At 40.3% G+C, this 23,965-nt stretch overlaps 1 protein-coding gene, 1 long non-coding RNA gene and 1 pseudogene across 2 annotated transcripts in view; 2 read left to right on the top strand and 1 right to left on the bottom strand.

The window, feature by feature from the left end:
• Positions 1–4,838: 4,838 nt before the first annotated feature.
• LOC123611179 overlaps positions 4,839–23,965 on the bottom strand; it is a 36,414-nt gene continuing 17,287 nt past the window's right edge. The window contains exons 3-4 of the long non-coding RNA XR_006718480.1: positions 6,678–6,740; positions 4,839–5,120 (exon numbers count right to left, since the gene is read on the bottom strand). This is a non-coding gene — a long non-coding RNA (uncharacterized LOC123611179). The remainder of the gene's footprint in view (positions 5,121–6,677; positions 6,741–23,965) is intronic.
• LOC123576264 lies at positions 7,956–8,052 on the top strand (annotated as a pseudogene).
• LOC123611178 (5-hydroxytryptamine receptor 3E-like) lies at positions 14,276–22,092 on the top strand. The gene is made up of 8 exons (XM_045502796.1): positions 14,276–14,667; positions 16,617–16,783; positions 19,439–19,548; positions 19,715–19,884; positions 20,209–20,369; positions 20,715–20,919; positions 21,091–21,306; positions 21,435–22,092. Exons 1-8 carry the CDS (start codon positions 14,601–14,603, stop codon positions 21,662–21,664), a joined length of 1,326 nt encoding a protein of 441 aa, XP_045358752.1. The 5' UTR covers positions 14,276–14,600; the 3' UTR covers positions 21,665–22,092.

Raw genomic sequence — 23,965 nt, 5'->3', positions numbered from 1 at the left:
CAAGAACTCAACACCAGATTTCAGCTACAGTACCCATTGGGTAAATTTGTCTCTTCTTAAATCTCCCCAAATATCCTAAGATTCCTGGGTCTGGCAAGAAAGTGACCTTACCCACCCAGAAGCTGGGAACCTTGTAAGCTAAGTACCAACCAATTTTCCTGGAAGGGTTTGTAAGCATTGGCTCCATAAAGTTAACCTAGCTCCTTAGATGTGTCTGGTCATATTTGATTAAAGGAGTGTTATTCCCAAATATAACACTCCAGGCGAGGCCTTGGTTGCATAAGCAGTGTTTCCAATTATGTCCTGGTAAAAAGGAGGACAGATTCTTACTGAATCTATGCCAATAACTATATTGTTATGAAAATGTGATAATTATATTGTCATGAAATTAAGATTATTTAATAAGAGTTTACAAATTCTAGAGGGCTCAGGGAAGGAGAAAAAGCTATCATTCACAAATGTTTCATTTTGGTGTACAAAAGCAGAGTCTAAAAAAAAGCAGAGTTATAATTATTAAATTGCTATGAGTTATAGACAGCTTAAGAGTTTAGAGTTTAAGATAGTTTAAGATAAGTTTAGATAACTTAAATATCCACAAAATAGAACATTACAAAAATATCAACAATAGTTTAAACAAAAACAGTAATCATCCCTCAACAATTCATCAGTCCTATGTAACTAATTCTTGCTTCAGTGGATCTTGGGCTAGTGGTGTCATGAACTCATTGGCTTCTCTAGAGTTCTATAAATCCTGACTGAGTCCACTAGTATGGTTTCAAAATTGTTTAAGCAATGCTATCAGAAACCTGTACTCCAAAGTATATGGAATAGTCCTTTTCCATAGAATTCTGAAACATTCCTTTGTTGAATATAAAGTACACTGGCCTGTAGTTGATTAAAAACTTTCAGGGAAGCATCAAAGAAAAAAAAATATCTGTACATGACAGAAGATTTAAATGGTTTTAGTTAGCTTACTAGTTTATTATTGATAATTTTCAAAACTGAAAGACCTTGTAAGAATTCATTATAAGAATTATGCAAAATGATAAGGAAATTTGGTTGTTTCTATGGTATGCAAAACAATATAATAAAGTCAATCAAAAAAAAAACCTTAGAAAAAACAATTATAAACATGATTAACTCTATTTTCAAAGAAGACTGAACATTCCATCTAATTTATAAAAATGGATGAACATGCTTTTAACAAAGAAAAAATAGTGAGACCTACCATATAATAATCCTAACTTTATATATCATGCATAGACCAAGCTTATTGTAAGAATATACCAAGAACATATCAAGGATGTCAAGAGATTCAGTAAGTCTTCAGTAAGTCCTAAACATCTGTATATTAAACTATCAGTGATCAGTGATCCCCAGTTGAAGCCCAGAAGATGCTAGATTCAAATTTAAGAAGTAAAAATGTGATGTCAATATTAAAAAGAAATAGTAACTGAAATTATGACCAAAGGCTCCAGCCACATGACCAAGAGATCTGCTGCCCTCTCCTGGAGGCCAATACCCCATGACTCAGTTCTGGCTCAAAGGAAAACGGACACATGCAAAACTACTAGACTTACTTTTGCTTTTTTCTTCCTTTCTTCCTCTTAAAAAAGGATCCTAAATTCACATAAAATTTCTAAAAATACTACAAAGAGTGCCCGTGTACCCTTCACCAGGATTCCTCAATCATGGATATTTCCGGGGCGCCTGGGTGGCGCAGTCGGTTAAGCGTCCGACTTCAGCCAGGTCACGATCTCGCGGTCCGGGAGTTCGAGCCCCGCGTCAGGCTCTGGGCTGATGGCTCAGAGCCTGGAGCCTGTTTCCGATTCTGTGTCTCCCTCTCTCTCTGCCCCTCCCCCGTTCATGCTCTGTCTCTCTCTGTCCCAAAAATAAATAAACGGAAAAAAAAAATTAAAAAAAAAAAATCATGGATATTTCCAAACCATTGAGAAACAGTTGCAGAACTGATGACTCCTTAACCCTGAATATTTCAGTGCATATTTCCTAAAAACTAGGACACTCTTCCATACAACCACAGTATAACCATCATAATCAGAAAATTAACATCAATCCAAGATTATCATCTAATCTATAAGCCCTATTTGAATTTTGCCTCTTTTTCCAATAATGTCTTATAAGGTGCAGTATTCAGCCCAGAAATAAACACTGCATTTAGCTTCAGTCTCCTCTCTCCCTCAATCTAGAACAGTTTCTCAGTCTCTTTGTCTTTCATGATCTTGACATTTGTGAAAAGTACGGCCAGTTATTTTCTAGATTGCTCCTCAATTGTATTTGTCTAACATTTACTTATAATTTATGCATTTTTTGCAGGAATACCCCAGAAGTGATGCTGGGTTCTTCTCAGTGCATCAAGGGAAATACACAATGTCAATTTGTCCCTTTAGTGATATTAACTGTTAACTAGTAGTTAAACGAATCAGTTGACTAGTAGTTAATTAAATTAGTAGTTAATTAGTAACTAAAGATAATTATCAAGTGTGGTATGTTTACTAATAAGTAATTAATAAGAGTTTTTCAGAAAGATGTTTTTAGACTATGTAGTTATCCCATTCCTCACCATAGTGATTCTTGTACGAATTACTTACTCGAGGATCTTTACCAAATCGTTATTTTCTAATTTTTTTTTCAACATTTATATTTATTTTTGGGACAGAGAGAGACAGAGCATGAACGGGGGAGGGGCAGAGAGAGAGGGAGACACAGAATCAGAAACAGGCTCCAGGCTCTGAGCCATTAGCCCAGAGCCCGACGCGGGGCTCGAACTCCCGGACGGCGAGATCGTGACCTGGCTGAAGTCGGCGCTTAACCGACTGCGCCACCCAGGCGCCCCACCAAATCGTTATTTTCTATTTCCATCATTTCTTCTACATTTATTCACTGGCACTCTAATGTAAAGTAGAGCTTTATCTTTTATTTTACTCATTTATATCAGTACATATTCATGGGGGTGCCTGCGTGGCTCAGTCTGTTGAGCATCCAACTCCATTTTGGCTTAGGTCATGATCTCATGGTCATGGGATCTAGTCCTGCCACCAGCTCCGTGCTGGGTATGGAGCCTGCTTGGGATTCTCTCTCTCCTGCTCCCTCTGCCCCTCCTCCCCCAAAATAAAAATAAATAAAAACTTTAAAAATACATACTCATGGATCATGTTATTCAAAAAATTAAATCCACTATTATTGATATTTATTTTGATGCTCAATTGCTTGAACTTACTCTAGACCAACAAAGAAGAAAGCAGTAGTTGACAATATGGCAGTGACAGGAATGTAGGGGAAATGTCCACTTCATTTGTCAATGCCCTTCTGCCAAAGACCACCAGAAACATACGTGTAGTTAAACAAGTTGGCTTTACTGCTCATTGCAACAAGGGAGAACACAAACCATAGATAACCATGGGGTATTTCAGTACAAGAGTATTAGAAGAACCTGTTCTAGGATTTGGTCTTCCCTTTGGGTGATTTAGGGAGAGCATAAAGAAGGAAGGATTTGGGGGCGCCTGGGTGGCTCAGTCAGTTGAGCATCTGGCTTCGGCTCAGGTCATGATCTCGCGGTCCGTGGGTTCGAGCCCCGCATTGGGCTCTGTGCTGACAGCTCAGAGCCTGGAGCCTGCTTCGGATTCTGTGTCTCCCTCTCTCTCTGACCCTCCCCCGTTCATGCTCTGTCTCTCTCTGTCTCAAAAATAAATGAACATTAAAAAAAAATTTTTTTTTTAAAGGGCTGCTTTATTTATTTATTTTTTTCAACGTTTATTTATTTTTGGGGCAGAGAGAGAGCGAGCATGAACAGGGGAGGGGCAGAGAGAGAGGGAGACACAGAATCAGAGAGAGGGAGAAACAGGATCAGAAACAGGCTCCAGGCTCTGAGCCATCAGCCCAGAGCCTGACGCGGGGCTCGAACTCGCGGACCGCGAGATCGTGACCTGGCTGAAGTCGGACGCTTAACCGACTGCGCCACCCAGGCGCCCCAAAAAAAATTTTTTTTAAAAGAAGGAAAGATTTGTTCAAAATTGAATGCTGTCAGAAATCAGGGGTATGATTGCATAAAAAGTAATAGTCATTCATTTAGCAAGAGGGGAAATATTTGGTATTTTGTGGTTTTACATAGTTATTTTTGTATGTGAATAGACAAAAGTATGAAGTAACCTTGTTTTGTCTCATTCTGTCACGGTCTCAGGATAATCATGTCTGAGGTTGGTATTCTGTAAGACTGTTTACAAATGAACAAATGGCCTGTGAGTGTCAGATCACTTCTGGACATCAGAGGCTGCTTCTTATTTCTTTCTCACAATGTGAAGAGTGGGGAGTGGGTGATTGTGCAGTGTCACACTCCAGCATTTTATTGGATTACCACAGTTCTTAATACAGCTTTCTACAGCCATATGCATCACTAACTTTATACCTTCTCTAAGTGGCAAAAATGAACATGTTTATATTGCCTCTTTATAGCATATAAAATAAGAAGAGAGGATGAAATGGATGAAGGGGGTCAAAAGGCAAAAACTTCCAGTTATAAAACAAATAAATCATGGGGATGTAATGTACAGCATGGTCACTACAGTTAGTAGTGAGTTCCTAAGAGAGTAGATCTTAAAAGTTCCCAAGAGAGTAGGTCTTAAAAGTTCCCATCACAAGAAAAAAATTTGTAACTATATTTGGTAACGTGTTTTGTTTTATTTTATTATTTTTTTAAAGTTTATTTAAAACTCGCTCAGCTGACTGAGTCACCCAGGCACCCCTGTATGGTGACATGTTAACTAGACTTATGGTGGTGATGATTTTGCAATATATCAAATATCAAATCATTTTGTTGTGCACCTGTAACTAATATAATATGTCAATTATATCTCAATAAAAGCAAAACACACAAACAAACAGAAACAAATATATGGCTTACCTTAACAAATCAGGGGAGGAACTTACGAAGGGGTTTCAAGAGCCTAACCAGTAGCAGTACTGCCCAAACAGAGAAAGTATAGCTTTGTGATGAAGATCACATTCTTTGGAGCCAGACTACCCGGGTTCACCTTGCACCTCTGGGCTTCCTACTGGCTATGTGACCGTGGGCAAGTTTCTTAGCAACCCTGAGCCTCTGTTTCCTGGAAGAGGAAACAGTGGGAAGACTAACTAAACAGTGGAAGACTAACAGTTGCAGTTTCATAAGGCTGTTTTGTGGATTAAATTAAATAATTCTCATAAATGTTATGGAACCATGCACTCAATAAATGTTAGCTATTATTACCAAACAAAAATGAAGAAGCAAAAATATGTAAACTCAAAATTATGTTTAGTAATCAGTGCTTGAGTTTAGAAATGATCTAAACATCCAATAAATATCCATTATCTCAATTTACTGTCAGTCCAAAGCTTTAGGTTACCTAACTACCTTCCAAATCCTCTTCAAGCTGACATACTACAAAACACAGTTACTATTGAAATACAATTTTCAATAAACAAAATAATAAAATAATTACTGTCAGAATAATGAATCAATTTGGTTAAACACAAATCTATACTTTTCATAACCTTAAAAATTTAGTAGAAGTAATGCAACCTATTTGATGAGTAAATCTGCATGCATTTAGGAAGAACTTATCTAAATAGAATAAAAACATAAGCTTATACTATACTTAAGATTGATAAATCACAGGAAACATTGCTATTTTTATTTTTTTTAAGTTTATTTATTTTGAGAGAGAAAGAGATAGAGAGTGAGCAGGGGAGGGGCAGAGTAAGAGGAGAGAGAGAATCCCAAGCGGGTTCCGCACTGTTAGCACAGAGCCCGACGCGAAGCTTGAACTCACAAACCGTGAGATCATGACCCTAGCCGAAACCCAGAGACTGCTTAACCAACTGAGCCACCGAGGGACCCTACATTGCTCTTTTTATTAGCCAAAGTTACTGAATCAGTCTCATTTGCCAAAAAATTACCTAAATCAAGTGAACTTGAATTCCTAACAATTCTGTGTCAGAATTTCTGTAAGAATACTCTTTAAGTATAGCACATTGAAAGTATTACCAGTTCAACTCCCTGATTTTTTTTAAGTAGAGAATATTCAGTTTATAATAAGTGCTTATTTATTTCTATAAGCCAATCAGGATAGAGATCCTTAAAGAGACTTTATAATCAATTTAGTAATGCCATCCGGAGGTAGAAAATATTTCACTTTCACACAATGAGAAAACCTTCTGAACTACAGATGTAACAACAGACAAACAAGTGCAAATAGAACTTCGAGCTTAAATTTTAAAATTTCATCCATAGGTCAAGAGTAGACACAAAATTACAAAACTCCATGGTCCATATAAAAGACCTGTTCTATCCACAGCAGATATAAATTCTTCATTGATTTGAACTCAAAATAGGCAAACACACAAACAGAAAAGATTAACAAACCAGTCTCTGACATTTTTCACCCAACAGGGACAAGATATCTATAAACCATTAATCCATTTACAGAAATCATCAAATGGTCGGACCATAAAACCAAATTTCCAATTGGGAATAATTTACCAGCTAAAACAAATTGAAAACAAAATTAAAATTTGGAGAAACAGAGAGTCACAAAAATACTATCGACTCTTTGGATTTACTTCTGGAAGCCAAGAAAAGATGTGCCCAGGTTTATGCCACCCGTGAGACTGATGAATGTTACCTGGCTCTGTAAGGTGAATCCCTTGGGCATCTTGGTGGAACTTCCAAAAGTGATAAAAGATAACTTTGGAAAAAAGGAAAATCATGAATTTCATACAGATATAAAAATGAACATGTGCTAAGATTTTTATTTTCCTTATATGAGGGAACCAAGCGGATGTTATAACTAGTTCAAAGGAAAAATCAAAAGAACACAAATTTATATGGAATAAAGGGGTGGTGAGATGAGTTGTAAGGAGAGACAAAATTAATTTTTCCACAAGGAGGAAGGAAGTTAGTTGCATTTTTACCAGACAGGACAAAATTCACCTATGTTTCAGCAATCTACAACTTTCAAGAGTGATAAAATTGCTGAAAGTCAAGAAACACAGCTAGAATCAGAGAGCCCTGAAGGGTGTGCTATATGTGATGCATAATTTTCCATTAAAACACAAAACTTTTTCGGGGTGCTTGGGTGGCTCAGTTGGTTAAATGGCCGACTTCAGCTCAGGTCATGATCTCGTGGTTCAAGAGGTCGAGCCCCATGTCGGGCTCTGCACTGACAGCTCAGAGCCTGAAGCCTGCTTCGGATTCTGTGTCTCCTTCTCTCTCTGCCCCTTCCCCACTCATACTCTGTCTCTCAAAAATAAATTAAAAAAAAAAAAAAAACATTTAAAAAATTTTAAAAAACACAAAACTTTTTCAACAGCTAATCTTTATTGCTTACTTTGTGCCAGGAATTGTGCTAAATGCATCACAAGCTTATCTCATTTAATCATCACACTAACTTGGAGAGGTAGGTACTATTTTTTTTTTAATTTTTTGATGCTTATTTTTGAGAGACAGAGCGTGCGAGTAGAAGAAAAGGAGGAGAGAGAGGGAGACACAGAATCCAAATCAGGCTCCGGGCTCTGAGCTGTCAGCCCAGAGCCCGATGCGGGGCTTGAACTCATGAACTGTGAGGTCATGACCTGAGCCAAAGTCAGACGCTTAGCCGACTGAGCCACCCAGGTGCCCCGAGGTAGGTACTATTATTAAGAATATTTTGTACTTGCTCTGGCAGCATATATATTCAAACCGGAGGGGCACCTTGGTGTCTCAGTTGGTTGAACATCTGACTTTGGCTCAAGTCATAATCTCGCAGTTTGTGGGTTCGAACCCTGCGTCAGGCTCTGTGCTGACAGCCTGGAGCCTGCTTCAGATTCTGTGTCTCCCTCTCTCTCTGTCCCTCCCCCTGCTCACACTCTCTCTCTCTCTCTCTCTCTCTCTCTCTCTCTCTCTCTCTCTCTCAAAAATGAATAAACATTAAATTTTTTTTTAAAAAAACTGGAATTATACAGAGAAGATTAGCATGGCCCCTGAGCAAGAATATTTTGCAGACTGGGGGGCACCTATGTGGCTCACTCACTTATGTGCCCGACTCTTGATTTCAGCTCAGGTCTTGATCTCAGGATCTTGAGTTCAAGCCCTACATTGGGCTCCGGGTTGGACATGAAGCCTACTTAAAAAAAAAATTTTTTTTTTGAAAGAGAATATTTTGCAGATTAGGAAACTGAGGCTAGAGGGTTTAAGGAAAGACCTTGTAGCTTTTAATTGCTTATATCTCTTTGGCTAAGAGCCACTTAAAAAAAAAAAACACTTTATTGAGGTATTTTATATACCATAAAATTCACCTATTTCAAGTGTACAATTCAGTGATTGTTAGTAAACTTCACCATAGTATAACCATTACTGTAAGTCAGCTTTAGAACATTTTCATCCAATAAAATGCCTCACATCCATTTACAGCTAATCCATGTTCCACACCCAGACCCAGAAAACCAATCTACTTTATGCATGTATAGATTTGCCTTTCCTAAACATTTCACATAAATGGAATGATACAGTATATAGTCTATTGTGTTTGGCTTCTTGCACTGAACACAGTGTTTTTGAGATTCATTCATGACGTAGCATGTGTCCATAGTTTATCTCCTTTGACTGTGAATAGGAGTCTGTGAATAACAGTATGACTGTTCATCATATGGATATCACATTTATCTATCCATTCACTGTTGATGGACATTTAGGCTGTTTCCAAATTTTGGCTATTATGAATAATCTTTCTATGAACATCCATGTGCAAGTCTTTCTGTGGATATGCTTTAATCTCTCTTGGGCAACTGCCTAGGAATGGAATTCCTAGGTAGTCTAATAATTTTACCTTTAGCTTTTTGGGGAAATTTTAAACTGTTTTTCAAAGTAATTTTACCATTTTACATTCTCACTGTGTGTAAGGTTCTCAGCTTCTCCATGTCCTCACACACATTGGTTACATGCCTTATTTATTGTAACCATTCTAGAAGATACAACATCTTCTAGTATGTTATCTAGAATCTGGTATCTCGTGGTCTCAATTTGCATTTCTCTGATGACTATGGATGTTGAGCATCTTTTTTTATTTTTTTAAGCTTATTTATTTTGAAAGAGAGAGAAAGTGTGAGTCAGGGAGGGGCAGAGAGAGAGAATCCCAAGCAGGCTCTGCACTGACAGTGTGGAGCCCGACGCGGGGCTCAACCTACAAACCTTGAGATCATTACCTGAGCAGAAGTTGGACGCTTAACTGTCTGAGCCACCCAGGAGCCCCCTATGTACTTATTAGTCAGAAGTCCTTTTAAAAGAATGTGATTTTCTTTTTTTTTTTTTCTTTTTTTTTTTTTTTTAATTTTTTTTTTTCAACGTTTATTTATTTTTGGGACAGAGAGAGACAGAGCATGAACGGGCGAGGGGCAGAGAGAGAGGGAGACACAGAATCGGAAACAGGCTCCAGGCTCTGAGCCATCAGCCAAGAGCCCGACGCGGGGCTCGAACTCACAGACCGTGAGATCGTGACCTGGCTGAAGTCGGACGCTTAACCGACTGCGCCACCCAGGCGCCCCCCAAAGAATGTGATTTTCTTAAGGGTACTGGCCATGCTTGCTCATGCTCCTGCTGGTTCTCTTGCCTTTTCCCTCACCCTCCACTGTGAGATACTTAGAGCATCTCACTCAATGTTAGAATTACATACACACACACACACGCACACGCACACATTATAGTAAACATATGAAAACTCACTCCTATCTCACATATTATTTACATAAGAATGAAATCCTTGATCTAATTCTCTTGGGCAGATATGCTGTTGGAATTCAGAACTTCTCAGATTTTAGAATGAGAATACATTGCATATACCATATATTACATAATTCTTCCACAGGGGCTTGGGACAGCATTCCCATAATCAAACACATCTCTATTTCTGCAGAAAAAAAAATGTATGAATATTCACACTAAGAGGAATAAACATAGATCATAAACAGCTTCATATTAGTTCAGGTTATGTTGTGGTGCCAAATCAGTTCACCCCAAACTAACAAAAAAAAATATTTATTTTCAGAACTTTCTGCATTCTAGAATTGTGGGTAAACACTTGGGGGCCTACTTATAACAATGTAAGAGTTCAATAGGCTACCAACAATGTTCATATTATTTGACATTTAACTAAATGTTTATTAATTTTTATTTTTTCAATTTTCTTTTTATATTTTGGAGCCAATAACCTTTCCCCAAATCTCAACCATTTAATAGGCTGCTAGGAATCTCTTGGACTCTATGCACTGTGCCCCCAGTGCTTTACAGATAAAATACTCCTGTAGATTAATGCAAACAAGAGAAGAAGGAACTCAGAAACAAGAACACAAACAAAAGAGTAGCATGAACTTGTAAGAACAGTAAAGGAAAGCTAATGGCCAGAATAAGTGAGTGCTTGAGAATAATGCCAAAATGAGGATGGAGAACATCTACTCAGTACCTAGGAAATACCCAGCACTGAAATAACTTTTTTCAAACGCCATCTCTTTAAATCACCATCCAAAACCTATAAAGTGGATATTATTATCCCCACTTTGGAGATGAGATCAAATACTCAGAAATTAAACTTCTCCCAGAATGAAATAGTCGGCGTGTGATGGAGCCAGGATTTGAATCCATGTCTTCCAATTCTAAAGTCAATACTCTTCCCACCATAATGTCCTGATATATTCAGAATAGAATACATATAAAGAGAAAGAGTCATCCTTGGGGAAGAGATTTTTATCTTTTCCATTAGGTAGGAAAATTAAGCCAATTGGAGATAAACATAAATGACCAAAAGAGTTGAATACCAACAAATGTAAGGAAGGAGAAGAGGTGCCTGGGTGGCTCAGTTGAGCATCTGACTCTTGACTTTGGCTTGCATCATGATCTCACAGTCCGTAGGACTGAGCCCTAAGTTGGGCTCTGTGCTGATGGTGTGGAGCCTGCTTGGGATTCTCTCTCTCCCTCTCTGCCCTTCCCCTCCTCACACACATACTCTCTCTCTCTCTCTTTCTCTCTCTCTCTCTCTCTCTCTCTCATTCTCTCAAAATAATTAAATAAACATTTTTAAAAAATTTAAGACACAGAGCACCTGGGTGGCTCAGTCAGTTAAGCCTCTAACTTTGGCTCAGGTCATGATCTCGTAGTTTGTGGGTTCAAGCCCCACATCAGGATCTGTGCTGACATCTCAGAGCCTGAAGCCTGCTTCAGATTCTGTGTCTCCTTCTCTCTCTGCTCCTCCCCTGCTCGTGCTCTGTCTCTTTCTGTCTCTCAAAAATAAATAAACATTTAAAAAATATTTTTAATAAAAAAAATTTAAGACACATTTAAAATTTAATTCTTACCTTTTTTTCCCCCAAATGAGGTTTTTATCATTTGTCTTCTGACATCATTAGCAAGTAGACTGCAGACTGACATGTCTCTGAGCTGGCCATCCACTAGTCCCTCTATCTCAGAGTACAAAATGTAGCCAAAGACTTGAGGCCAGGAAGGAATTGAAACACTAAGCCTGTGTCACATACTGGTATTGAGTCTGAATTTACACCATCCATATGATGTAAGATTTTTAAAAATTCAAACACACACACACACACACACACACACACACACACACACAGTAACTAGACTTGGTTAAAATCCAAAGGCTATGGCAGAGGCAAATGACAACGTTCTTTGTAGGGAAAATTTGCAACCCAAGCACATGAAACTCCCACTGAAGTAACCTCCTACTAAAGATGAGTTTCCAATCAACAGAGTTAACAAATCATATAAGGAAATAAACCTCATTGAGACAAAGTCAGCAAAATTGTTAGCATACCAAGAACTAGATGTAATAAAACAATCTGAAAGGAAATGTAAAATAAATATATTCTGTCAAAAGAAATTCAGAGAGCTCTAGTTGATATGCATATTATACTGAGCAAGGAACAAACTGAACAAACCACCAAAGTGGTTAAGAAACTCAACTCTCAGCAGTTACAGCTCAGTTTATAAAGCATAAATGCAGAAGTGCATTTTCTATTGTGGATTGGTTACTAGAAACTTACATTCTTTTTTATTGCAAGTTTACTTTGTAGCTGATTAGCTATGAAGCTTTTTCTTTTTTTAAAGTAAGCTCTGTGCCCAATGTGGGGCTTGAACTCACCATCCCAAGATCAAGAGTTCCATGCTCCACCAACTGAGCCATCCAGGCACCCCATGGCTAAGAGGCTTTAAGGTCATGCTGACATGAAGAAATCTTAACTTTTGTTTAAGGTCAGAGTAAGTATCTGGGGGAAGCAGGACAGTTTCAGGTTTTGGTTGCATGATTATGAGTTTTTGGTCTAGGAGTATATCCAAACTGTGGTCTCCATTTTGGTTTTGCTTTAGCAGTTCCAAATAATAAAAGATTAAAGAAATATCAGAAGCCACAATGAAGAACAGTATAAAGAAGGAAGGAAGGAAGGAAGGAAGAAAGGAAGGAAGGAAGGAAGGAAGAAAGGGGGGTGCCTGGGTGGCTCAGTTGGTTAAGCATCCGACTTTGGCTCGGGTCATGATCTCGCAGTTCGTGGGTTCAAGTCCCGCATTGGGCTCTGTGCTGACAGCTCAGGGCCTGGAGCCTGCCTCAGATTCTGTGTCTCCCTCTCTCTCTGCCCCTCCCCCGCTCATGCTCTGTCTCTGTCTCTCAAAAATAAATAAAAATGTTTAAAAAAAATTTTTTTTAAAGAAAGAAAGGGAGGAAGGGAGGGAAGAAGGAAAGGGGAGAAAGGAAGGAAGGAAGAAGGAGGCAGCGAAAGAGAGAAAAGAACCAAATAGATTGGTTTCTTAAAAGAACCAGAAACAACTTATAGAAACAAAAAATATGTCACTGAAATTGAAAACTCAGTGGAAAATTAGAGGATAGTTTAAATACAATAGAGAAGGATGCCTGGGCGTCTCTAGGCTAAGTGTCCGACTTCAGCTCAGGTCATGATCTCTGGTTCGTGAGTACAAGCCCACGTCTGGCTCTGTGCCGACAGCTCGGAGCCTGGGGCCTGCTTCGGATTCTGTGTCACCCCCTCTCTCTGCCCCTCCCCTGCTCATGCTCTCTTTCTCTCTCTCAAAAATAAATAAACATTTAAAAAAATAAAATTAAAAAACAAATACAATAGAGAAGGAAATCTGCTACCTGGAAAGTAGTGTGAAAGAATTACTAGGGACACAGATAAAGGGGTGCAAAATATGAAAGAGGGATATGTTAGGCAGAAAAATCATCCTCCAAGGATGTCCACATCCTAATTGCTGGCACCTGTGAATATGTTATACAGAAAAGGGGGAATTAAGGTCACAGATGGAATTAAATTGGCTAATTGGCTAACCCTGAGATAGGGAGAGTGTCCTGATTATCCAGGTGGGCCCTCTGTAATCACAGGGGTTCTTTTTTTTTTAATAATTATTTATTTTTATTAACGTTTATTTATTTTTGAGACAGAGAGAGACAGAGCATGAACGGGTAGGGGCAGAGAGAGAGGGAGACACAGAATCGGAAGCAGGCTCCAGGCTCTGAGCCATCAGCCCAGAGCCGGACGCGGGGCTCGAACTCATGGACGGGGAGATCGTGACCTGAGCTGAAGTCGGACGCTTAACCGACTGAGCCACCCGGGCGCCACTCACAGGGGTTCTTAAAAGTGGAAGAGGAGAGAAGAGCATGAGAAGCAGAGATGGTAGTGTGAGAAAGACTTGCCAATGTTGCTGGCTTCAAAGATGGAAAAATGGGACCATGAACCACGAAATGCAGGCAGCCTCTAAAACTGGAAAAGATAATGAATTTGCTCATAGAGACTCCAGAAGGGATGCAGCCCTAGCAAAACATTGATTTTAGCCCAGTGAGACTCATTTCAGACTTCTGGCCTACAGAACTGTAAAATAATAAGTTTGTGCTTCTTAAATTTTTAAAAAATGTCTTATTTTTGAGAGAGAGACAGAATGCGAGCAAGGGAGGGGCAGAGAGCAGGGGAGACACAGAATCTAAAGCAGGTCCCAGGCTCTGAACTGTCAGCACAGAGCCTGACACGGGGCTTGAACCCACAAACCATGAGATCATGACCTGAGCCAAAGTCGGATGCTCAACCAACTGAGCCACTCAGGTGCCCCTGTAAATCTGTGATTTTTTAAAGCCAACTAAGTTTATGATTTGTTACAACAGCAGTAGGAAACTAATATGAGAGGTTAAAAAAGGAAACAATCCAACATAAGTCTAATAAGAGAAAAGGTAGAATATAATACTTTTAAATGGCTGAGAATTTTCCAGAATTGAAGAGATGACTCTTCAGACTGAGAGATCACACAAAGGTCTTAATGTAATACATATCAACTAATCCACAACCATACACATTGTAGTGAAATATATGAGAAAGTCTTAAGAGCAAATGGAACCTCCAGCATGGGCAAGAAAGACAACCAAAACTCTCTTTCCAGGAAGGTAACAAATGTCAGTGGTCAACTAATGCCATCAGTATTCAAAATCAGACTCTAGGTGTGGCCTGTGCTCCTTTAATCTAGGGATTCCTCGGTGCTGGTACACTCCTGGAGAAGAATTTAGACAAAGAAGATGGAAGGAAGCTGGTTCCACAAAGAGAGATTCCTCTTATTCCTTGCTCTCGGTCTTCTACTTCAAGGTAAGAAAAGGGCAACAACAGGGAAAGAGGCAGAAACTGTCTCTAGTTAAACACCTAGAAACTTCTTTCAAATTTCCAACTCCCAGAGATGATCTAAAATGGGTATTGTTATTTCATAACTTTGTTATAATAATGCCTGAATAGACTTTCCTTCTCTGGAAGACAGAAAATATCCTTCCAGGGGCACCTGGGTGGTTCAGTCAGTTAATGACTCTTGATTTTGGCTCAGGTCATGATCTCAAAGTTCATGAGTTCGAGCCACGCATTGGGCTTTGTGCTGTCCATGCAGAGCCTGCTTGCAATTCTCTCTCTCCCTCTCTCTCTGCCATCTTCTGCCCCTCTCTCTCTCTCTCTTCCCCTCTCTCTCCCTCTTCTCTCTCTCTCAAAAATAAACTAAAAAAAATATATCTTTCCAGTGATGCATCATACAGGAACTATTTTTCTTCCCAGGACCCATCCCTAATTGTCTTCTCTTCTATTTAGACTTAATGTCTATCCATCTTTCTACACACAAGTATAATTCTTTTTCTCTGCAGCTATGAAACCCACTCCATTGTAGCAAAGTACTCACTTTTAGCCATAACTTCCCCATCCACCTTCAGGATCCAAGTGCTTTAGGTTAGGTAAGATGCCAGAGGGTAGCAAATGGAGAGTGAAAATAGAGTATGCTTCTCTTTCAGGAAGTTAATATAGTATAGTGGAAAGAACATGGGATTTGGAGACAGACAGACCTGGGTTTGAATCTTGATCCCTCACTTTGCACCTTATGCAACCTTGGGCAAATTGCTTGACTTCCCTGAGCTCCAGTTTCTTCATCTGTAAAATAGGGCATGCCTTGCAGAGTTGTGAGGATTCAATGAGAGAAAGTTAGTAGCATAGTGCCTGCCTGGCATATGATAGGTATCAATAAATGTCGTCTCTCCCCCTTAGGTTGTCATATAACTTCTGGATAAGAGAGCATAGGTAGGGCTAAACCAGAGTCAGCTTTAGAGGTCAGTATAAGGAAGAGGAACAAATTGTACTAACTACTCAGTAGAGAACACTAGAGATGCTCCTCTGGCCACTCACTGGCCATGATCAACAAATGAATATTCATTGTTCATAGAATGATCCAAGGATTTGTCTGGACAGCACTGTGACTTTGGGAATGGATAAGGCTTGATGTCCTTAGCATACAACAATCTCTCTCATTCCAGGCTGTTGTTCCTCTAACAAATTGCTACAATTAGAGAGGGTAGAAAAAAGGGGAAGGCAACACTTCAAAATCCTCAAACTGGAAAAGTGATAGAGGTTGAGCAGCAAAATAGGGAGAAGGAAGTTTGGGGCAGTGAAGGTGAAATCGGTGTGTTCTCTTTGGGGTCCTGGGAATGGAATCCTATCTGATGGCTATCACTGTCCCAGGGGCAGTTTGCATATAGATTTGGGCATGCTTTGCATGGAAACAGAAACATTAAAAGGGCAGCCAGAGCCCTAACTCAGCTTACCACATTAGCTTCCATCATTTGCCTTCCAGCCCAACCCATCCTCCCTGGCCTTGGAGGGAGGCACCCAGCATCTGGTGATCCTCTTGGTGATCCTCCTTTCCCAGTCTCCATCTCATCATTGGGGGAATATACTACAGCAGCATCAAACAAACCAGGGTTCAGAGCAAGTCCAGTTTTTGCCTCTTATATATTTGACCTCAGGGATTTAATTCCTCTTACTGGATCTCAGTTGACTCATTTATTACATAAGGACAAAAATAATTTCTCCTTGATAGGGGCTTGGGAGGATTAAGTGAGGGACTTCCTCTGAAGGGCTTAGAGTATACCTGGCACATAATCAATGCTCAATAAGTCTTAGCTATCGTTATTATCACAGACTACCCCCAAGATCCTATCATGGGGCCCTCTCACATAGGCAACAGGAGAGTTCTCTCCCTCTCCTCACACATCCTATGTCCTCTACAGGAAGGGGCAGTACTTTCATCATCAACTGCTCAGGGTTCGGCCAGCATGGAGGGTATCCCACTGTTCTGGATTCAGTGTTTGAGCGGAAGGCCTTCCGTCCAGTCACCAACTTCAGCATCCCCACCCTAGTCAACATCTCCTTTACTATGTCTGCCATCCTAGATGTGGTGAGTGCTGACCCCTAGCCCTTAATTTTTTCCCAACCTGGCAAGGGAACCCCAAAAGCCCTTGTCCACATTGCACCTTCCTCCATCACTGCTAAATGTCATTTGCCCAGTGGGGATCTCAAAGAAGCTCTGTCTGGTTTAACAGGATGTGGTGCAACAGCACATAGAAGAGAATTTCTTTTCTTTCTCACCCAGTGATTCTCTACCCTGGCCATATACCACTGTTCAGTCTCCACTCCCAGAGATTCTCATTGGATGGAACCTAGACTTCAGTAGTTTTAAGCTCCTCAAGTGATTCTAAGATACAGCCAAGATTGAGAAGCACTACTCTAATCCAGCCCTGTTGTGAATTCTCCCACACATGGGAGAATTAAGCTTTTCAATTAAGCTGTTTCAATTAAGCTTTTGTCCTTGACCTACATGTTGACCTTGATCACAGCACCACTTTTACATACATTGGGAGTTGGTAAACAAAAATGAGGAGTAGGAGGGGCACCTGGGTGGCTCAGTTGGTTAGGCTGCGGACTTTTGATTTTGGCTCAGGTCACGATCTCACGGTTTGTGGGTTCAAGGCTGGTGTCTGGTTCTGTACTATCAGTGCAGAGCCTTCTTGGAATCCTCTCTCTCCCACTGTCTCTGTCCCTCCCCGCCCCCACCCCCACCCCCCCACCCCCCCCGCTCGCAGGCACTCACTCTTTTTCTATCTCCAAAATAAATAAACTTTAAAAAAAAAATGAGGAGTGGGAGGGATGGACAGACTTCTTACCCACATCATACTAGAAACAGGAAATTCTTTTGGCAGGATGAACATCTACAGCTCTTGTCATCATTCCTGTGGCTGGAAATGGTATGGCTAATACCGTTTATTCTCTCCCTTCATTTACATTCAGAAAGGATTTTAAACAAAGATATAATTATGACCTTTACGTACCTAACAACATATCTTTGAAACACATGAGGGAGAAATGGAAAAATCTACAATCATGGTGAGAGGCTTCAATATACTGGTTTCAAAAATCAAGTAGAAAAAGAATAAAAAACATTGTGATTTTTAACAGCACAATTAGGAAACTTGATTTAATAAACATCAAACTTTGTACCAACGAAAATGCATAATCTTTTCTGATACAAATGCAATATTTTCCCACACTGATGAAGATCTCAACAAACTCAAAAAAGCAGAAATTATCTAGACCACAATCTGATCACGATACAAGAAAATGAAACTAACTGGGAAAAGACAGCCCTCCCCCCAGAAAGCCTTATTTCTTGGGAATTTAAAACTAAACTTCCCCCCCAAATTAAGCTTCCAAATACTTTGGGCTAAAGTAAAAATAAAACAATTAAATAGAAATTGCAAAATAATTAGAAACAAAGAGCCTACACATGAAAATCTATGAATATAGCCAAAGTATAACTCAGTGGAAATTTTGTATCTTAAGTGTATTAATAAGAAAACAAGAGGGGAAAAAATGAAAGTAAATGAATTAAGTTTCCAATTTGAAAAGCTTGGTTAAAGAGAAGGAGAGAGGAGGGGAATAATACTAATAATCACCTAATCTTGCTCTCAAAGTGCAGTTCCCAGATGGGCAGCACCAGTTGATTGCACCACCTGGAAACCTAGAAATGCACATAATCTTGGGTCCCACCCAGCGTAACCAACCATCCCAGCATACCCAAGACTGAGGAATTCTCAGGACATGGAATTTTCAATGCTAAAACCAGCAAAATGCTGGGCAAATCAGGATGAGTTAGTCACACCACCTACTGAATCAGAATCTATGTAGTTCAATATGATCCCCAGGTGTTTTATATGCAAAGCAAGACTTGGGAAGCACTGATCTAGTACAAAGTTTTATTTAATGTGCATAGAACCTCCCTTCCGTTCTGGCTGTGGTTCTACAAACTGCAGTTGCTGTTGAAAGTACCCTGAGACTAGACAAGCCCACCCAGAATTGGACAATCCTTGAAAATGGTTCCCAAAGAAGGTTGCCAAACTTGGAAAAGAGGGTTTGGAAAGGTCATCCCAAAGACAAGAGAAGGTGGTACCTGGCACCTGCCAACAAAAGGAAGACCATGAAGTCTCTTGCTTCAAAGAACCCAAGAGCTTGTCCAAGGTCTCCTTGCAATAAAGACTGGTGAAAGGGGTCTGGGAGACAGTTGAAAGCATGCTAGATACTAATACATAATACCTATGAACATTACAGTTTCAAAATTCATTGATATGCTTTATTTCATTTGATACCTACTAATCCCCTTATTTTACACTAAGGAAATTCTAGCTCAGAGAGGCTAAGTTACTGATCTTTCACCTCTAAATCTCATTCCTACTGAAGAAAAAATAGTGTTTCTCTAATCACCAGTAATTTCTCACAGAAATGGAGAAAGAAAGGAATCAAAGTTTATGAAGAAATGAACACAGAGAGCTTCAAGTCTATTTGTAATTCTTATTTCTTAAAAAAAAAAAAAAGCCAAAGTAAATTTATCAAAATATTGACTCCACAAAGTTGAGTGATAGAAACCTGTTTATTATTTTATATACTTTTTTATGTGCTTGAAATATTTCATAACTTTTTTTAAGAAAAATCAAAGGACAGAAAAAAATAGCCTTAATTTCTATCAGGCTCTCTCACCTCTCCTCCACCTGGACTCTAGGTCTGGGATAACCCATTTATCAGATGGAACCCAGAGGAGTGTGAGGGCATCACGAAGATCAGTGTGGCAACCAAGAACCTGTGGCTCCCAGACATTTTCATCGTTGAGTTGTACGTATTAAGGGCTGGGAATAGCCAGAGGGAAGCCCCATTTTCTGGAATCAGTAGAATTTACAATCTGCCATTGGAGACACTAAAAGTATTAGATGGATGAGAAATAACCAGAAAGGTAAAAAGAAAAACAAAGCACCTGCATCCCACTTCATCTCTCTTACAGCATGAATGTGGATAAGACCCCAAAAGGCCTCACAGCATATGTGAGTAATGAAGGTCGCATCAGATATAAGAAACCCATGAAGGTGACCAGCATCTGTAACCTGGACATCTTCTACTTCCCTTTTGACCAGCAGAACTGCACTCTCACCTTTAGTTCATTCCTTTACACAGGTGAGTTGCTGTGGGGGCTCAGGGATGTGGGTGAATGAGAGCAACCTATTAAACAACAGAAAATAAAATATAAAGAAATTATGAATAAATGGTGACTAAGGTGTATGGGTAGAGCAAAAATTAGGGCTCTTATGGATGTTTAAATATTTTCCATAAAGGGAAAATCCAAGCCTGTCTTGTTGATTACCATTCCTAGCTCTTGCAAACTTTCTGCCATAATAGTAGGTACTGAAAAATACATGTTGAATGAAGATGAAAAAAGAGAATGTAGTTGAATCAACAGGAAACCGTATCCTTGGGAAATGATCTGGATCTCCCTTTCAGTAGAGAATATGTTGCTGGGCATGGAGAAAGAAGTGTGGGAAATAGCAGACACATCCCGGGATATCGTTCAAACCCATGGAGAGTGGGAGCTCCTAGGCATCAACAAGGCCACCCCAAAGATGTCCGTGGGCACCAGCCTATACGATCAGATCATGTTCTACGTGAGTTCAGAGGTCCTTGATTTTTCCTTTCTTTCTTGCTTCTACCCTTGCCTAGAATCTCCACCAAATGGGTATTTCTCAAGTTTCAGGGTTTCTCAGTTTTACTTCTGCCAGATTCAAACCTTTCCTCTTGGCTGCCCAGCCACATTCTTTTTCCTAAAGCTCACTGCTCTGGCCTAACTTGTCACTGGCAGTCTCTATACTTACTTATGAAGCTGCATTCTACACAGCTATATATCTCAGGGTGATATCAGACCAAAAAGGAAGGCAGAGACATAAACAATCACTACTATTACTGGCAGCTTCCAAATCCCTTATCCGCTTCCCTTTCTTTCCTCCCCCAAGGTGGCCATCAGGCGCAGGCCCAGACTCTACATCATAAACCTTCTGGTGCCCAGTGGCTTTCTGGTTGCCATCGATGCCCTCAGCTTCTACCTGCCAGCAGAAAGTGGAAATCGTGCGCCATTCAAGATAACCCTTCTGCTGGGCTACAATGTCTTCCTGCTCATGATGAATGAGTTACTACCCACCAATGGCACCCCCCTCATCAGTATGGCATCTCCAGCCTTAGGGAAAATAAGGGTGGGGAGGATTGACTGAACTAGCTCAAGGGAGAGAGATATACTGGGAAAATGAGGCCCTAAGCCTGCCAGGGTGGGATTGGAAGAGAGAAGCCCTAGGTGGTGCCTCTGACCCACATGTAGGCCTACCTTCCCTGCAGGTGTCTACTTTGCCCTGTGTCTGTCCCTGATGGTGGTCAGCCTGCTGGAGACCATTTTCATCACCTACTTGCTGCACCTGGCTACCAGCCAGCCCCCACCCATGCCTCAGTGGCTCCATTCTCTGATCCTCTACTGCACCAGCCCAACAAAATGCTGCCCCACTGCACTCCAGAAGAGAAATAAAGCCACGGGCCTCCCCCCTGCCCACCTGCCTGGTAAGGAGATTCAGCACTGCCCACATTTCCTCTTCCCACATAGCCATTTATCTGCTCCTATCTCCTTCCCTATTCCTTCCACCCCAGGTGAACTTCATGGCCTATGCTGAGTCTCTATCTCTCTGTAGGTGTGAAGGAGCCAGTGGAGTTAGTGGGGAAGATGCCAGGTCCCAGAGAGACAGAGTTAAATGGGTGTCCTGGGTCAACAAAGGCCCAGCAGGAAGATGAGACTCAGAAGCAGCACTTGGTCGACCTGTGGGTGCAGTTCAGCCACATGATGGACACCCTGCTCTTCCGCCTCTACCTGCTCTTCATGACCACCTCCGTGGTCACAGTCATCGTCCTCTGGAACACCTAGGCATGATATCTATTTGCTCCTGCAGATCCCACCCAGAGCTGCTTCTGGCTTCCAGAGACCAGCCAGGTCTTTACCCTTTGTTGAGTATCGACTATCACAGCCCAAAGATGACCCATTCCCTGCTGCATTCCATGCATCTCAATCCAGCCCCACTGATCAGTTTCAACCCAACTCTAGACATTTTCCTCTTGTATCTGTATTCTGTTGGCTCCCCTTAGTCCTCTCATGAAGTTCTACGATCCCCTTATGTCTTCTGCATAGCAGTCCCACCTCCTCTGCTTCCTTACTTGTCCCAATAAATCATTCTTCAGAGACCTCTGGTTCTTTGTCATGTTTTGAGGTAGAAACTTAACTATTCATAACTGATAGTTTCAAAATATCACCTGTGCATCCCTCTGCCTGTGACAGCATTTTGATCTCACAACGGACGATCCTCTTACCTTCAAGTCCAACGTGACAGTTGTCCTGTCTGGAAAGTTTTAATTTTCTTGGACATTTTTAAAGACATATGTCTTACTTGTAGACTCTTTTATTCATCTTTTTCATTATTGTACAGGAGCTCTGCAGAGATATTGCAGGTTAGGTTCCAGACCACCACAATAAAGCAAATGTCACAATAAAATGAGTCAATGAATTTTTTGGTTTCCCAGTAGATATAAAAGTTATGTTTACACTATATTGTAGTCTATTGAGTGTGGAACAGCATTATATCTAAAAAACATGTACATACTTTAATTTAAAAATACTTTATTGCTGGTGCACCTGGGTGGTTCAGCCAGTTGAGCATTCGACTCTTGATTTTGGCTCAGGTCACGATCTCATGGTTAGTGGGTTCAAGCTCTGCATCAGGCTCTGTGCTGACAGCCCGGAGTCTGCTTGGGATTTCTCTCTCTCCCTCCCTCTCTGCCCCTCCCCTCACTCACACTCTCTCTCTCTCTCTTTCAAAACAGGTAAATAAACATTTAAAAAATAAAAATACTTTATTACTAAAAAATGCTAACCATCCTCAGCTTTCAGCAAGTTGTAATCTTTTGGCTTTGGAGGGTCTTGCCTCCAAGTTGAGGGCTGCTGACTACTCGGGGTGGTGGTTGCTGAAGGCTGTGATAGATGCGGCAATTTCTTAAAGACAATAATGAAGTTTGCCACATCAATTGACTCTTCCTTTCACAACAATTTCTCGGTAGCACACAATACTGTTTGATAGCATTTAGCCCCCAGTGGAACTTCTTTCAAAATTGGAGTCAGTCCTCTCAAATCCTGAGTTTATGTAATATTCTAAATTCTTTGTTGTCATCTCCACAATCTTCACAGCATCTTCACCAGCAGTAGATTCCATTTCAAGAAAACACTTTCTCTGCTCATTAGTAAGAAGCAACTCCTCATCAGTTGGTTATATCATGAGATCACAGCAATTTAGTCCCATCTTCAGGCTCCACTTGTAATTCTAGTTCTCTTGCTATTTCCACTACACCTGCAGTTACTTCCTCCACTGAAGTCTTGAACCCCACAATGTCAACCATAAGTGTTGGAATCAACCTCTTTCAAACTGTTGTTAGGAAGTAATGTATTTTGACCTCTTCCCATGAATCACAAATATTCTTAATGGCATCCAGAATGGTGAATTCTTTCCAGAAGGTTTTCTATTTACTTTGCCCAGATCCATCAGAGCAATCATTTCCATAGCAGCTATAGCTTTATGAGATGTATCTCTTAAATAATATGGCTTGAAAGTCAAAGTTAGTCTTTGATCCATGGGCTGAAGAATGGATGTTGTGTTACCAGGCAAGAATACAATATCAATCTCATTAGAGCTCTTGGATGACCACATGTATTATCAATGAGCAGTAACATTTTGAAAGAAATATTGTTTTCTGAGCAGTAGGTCTCAAGGGTGGGCTTAAAACATTCAGTAAACCACAATAGATAAATAGATGTGCTGTCATCCAGGCTTTGTTTTTCCATTTACAGAGCACAAGTACAGTAAATTTAGCATAATTCTTAAAGGCCCTAGGATTTTTGGAATGGTAAATGAGCATTGGCCTCAACTTAAAGTTACCAGCTGCATTAGCCTCTAATAAGAGAGTCAGTCTATTCTTTGAAGCCAGGCATTGACTTTTCCTCTCTAGCCATGAGAGTCCTAGATAGCATCTTCTTCTGATATGATGTTGTTTCCTCTACCTTGAGAACATGCTGTTTAGTGTAGTCACCTTCATTAATTATCTTAGCTAGATCTTCTGGATAACTTACTGCAGCTTTTACATCAGTACTTGCTGCTTCACCTTATATGTTTATGTTATGGAG

Source organism: Leopardus geoffroyi, chromosome C2 (genome assembly GCF_018350155.1).
Source record: "Leopardus geoffroyi isolate Oge1 chromosome C2, O.geoffroyi_Oge1_pat1.0, whole genome shotgun sequence".
NCBI classification, from domain to species: Eukaryota; Metazoa; Chordata; class Mammalia; order Carnivora; family Felidae; genus Leopardus; species Leopardus geoffroyi.
The sequence above is the reverse complement of the archived record's forward strand: the minus strand, read 5'-3'. Positions and strand labels throughout refer to the sequence as shown.

Excerpts from the sequence above, each read along its gene's own strand:
- LOC123611178 (XM_045502796.1), top strand. The coding sequence starts at position 14,601 with ATGGAAGGAAGCTGGTTCCACAAAGAGAGATTCCTCTTATTCCTTGCT. Across the intron at positions 16,784-19,438 it reads TGTCTGCCATCCTAGATGTG|GTCTGGGATAACCCATTTAT; the intron begins GTGAGTGCTGAC and ends CCTGGACTCTAG. Across the intron at positions 20,370-20,714 it reads ACGATCAGATCATGTTCTAC|GTGGCCATCAGGCGCAGGCC; the intron begins GTGAGTTCAGAG and ends TCCTCCCCCAAG.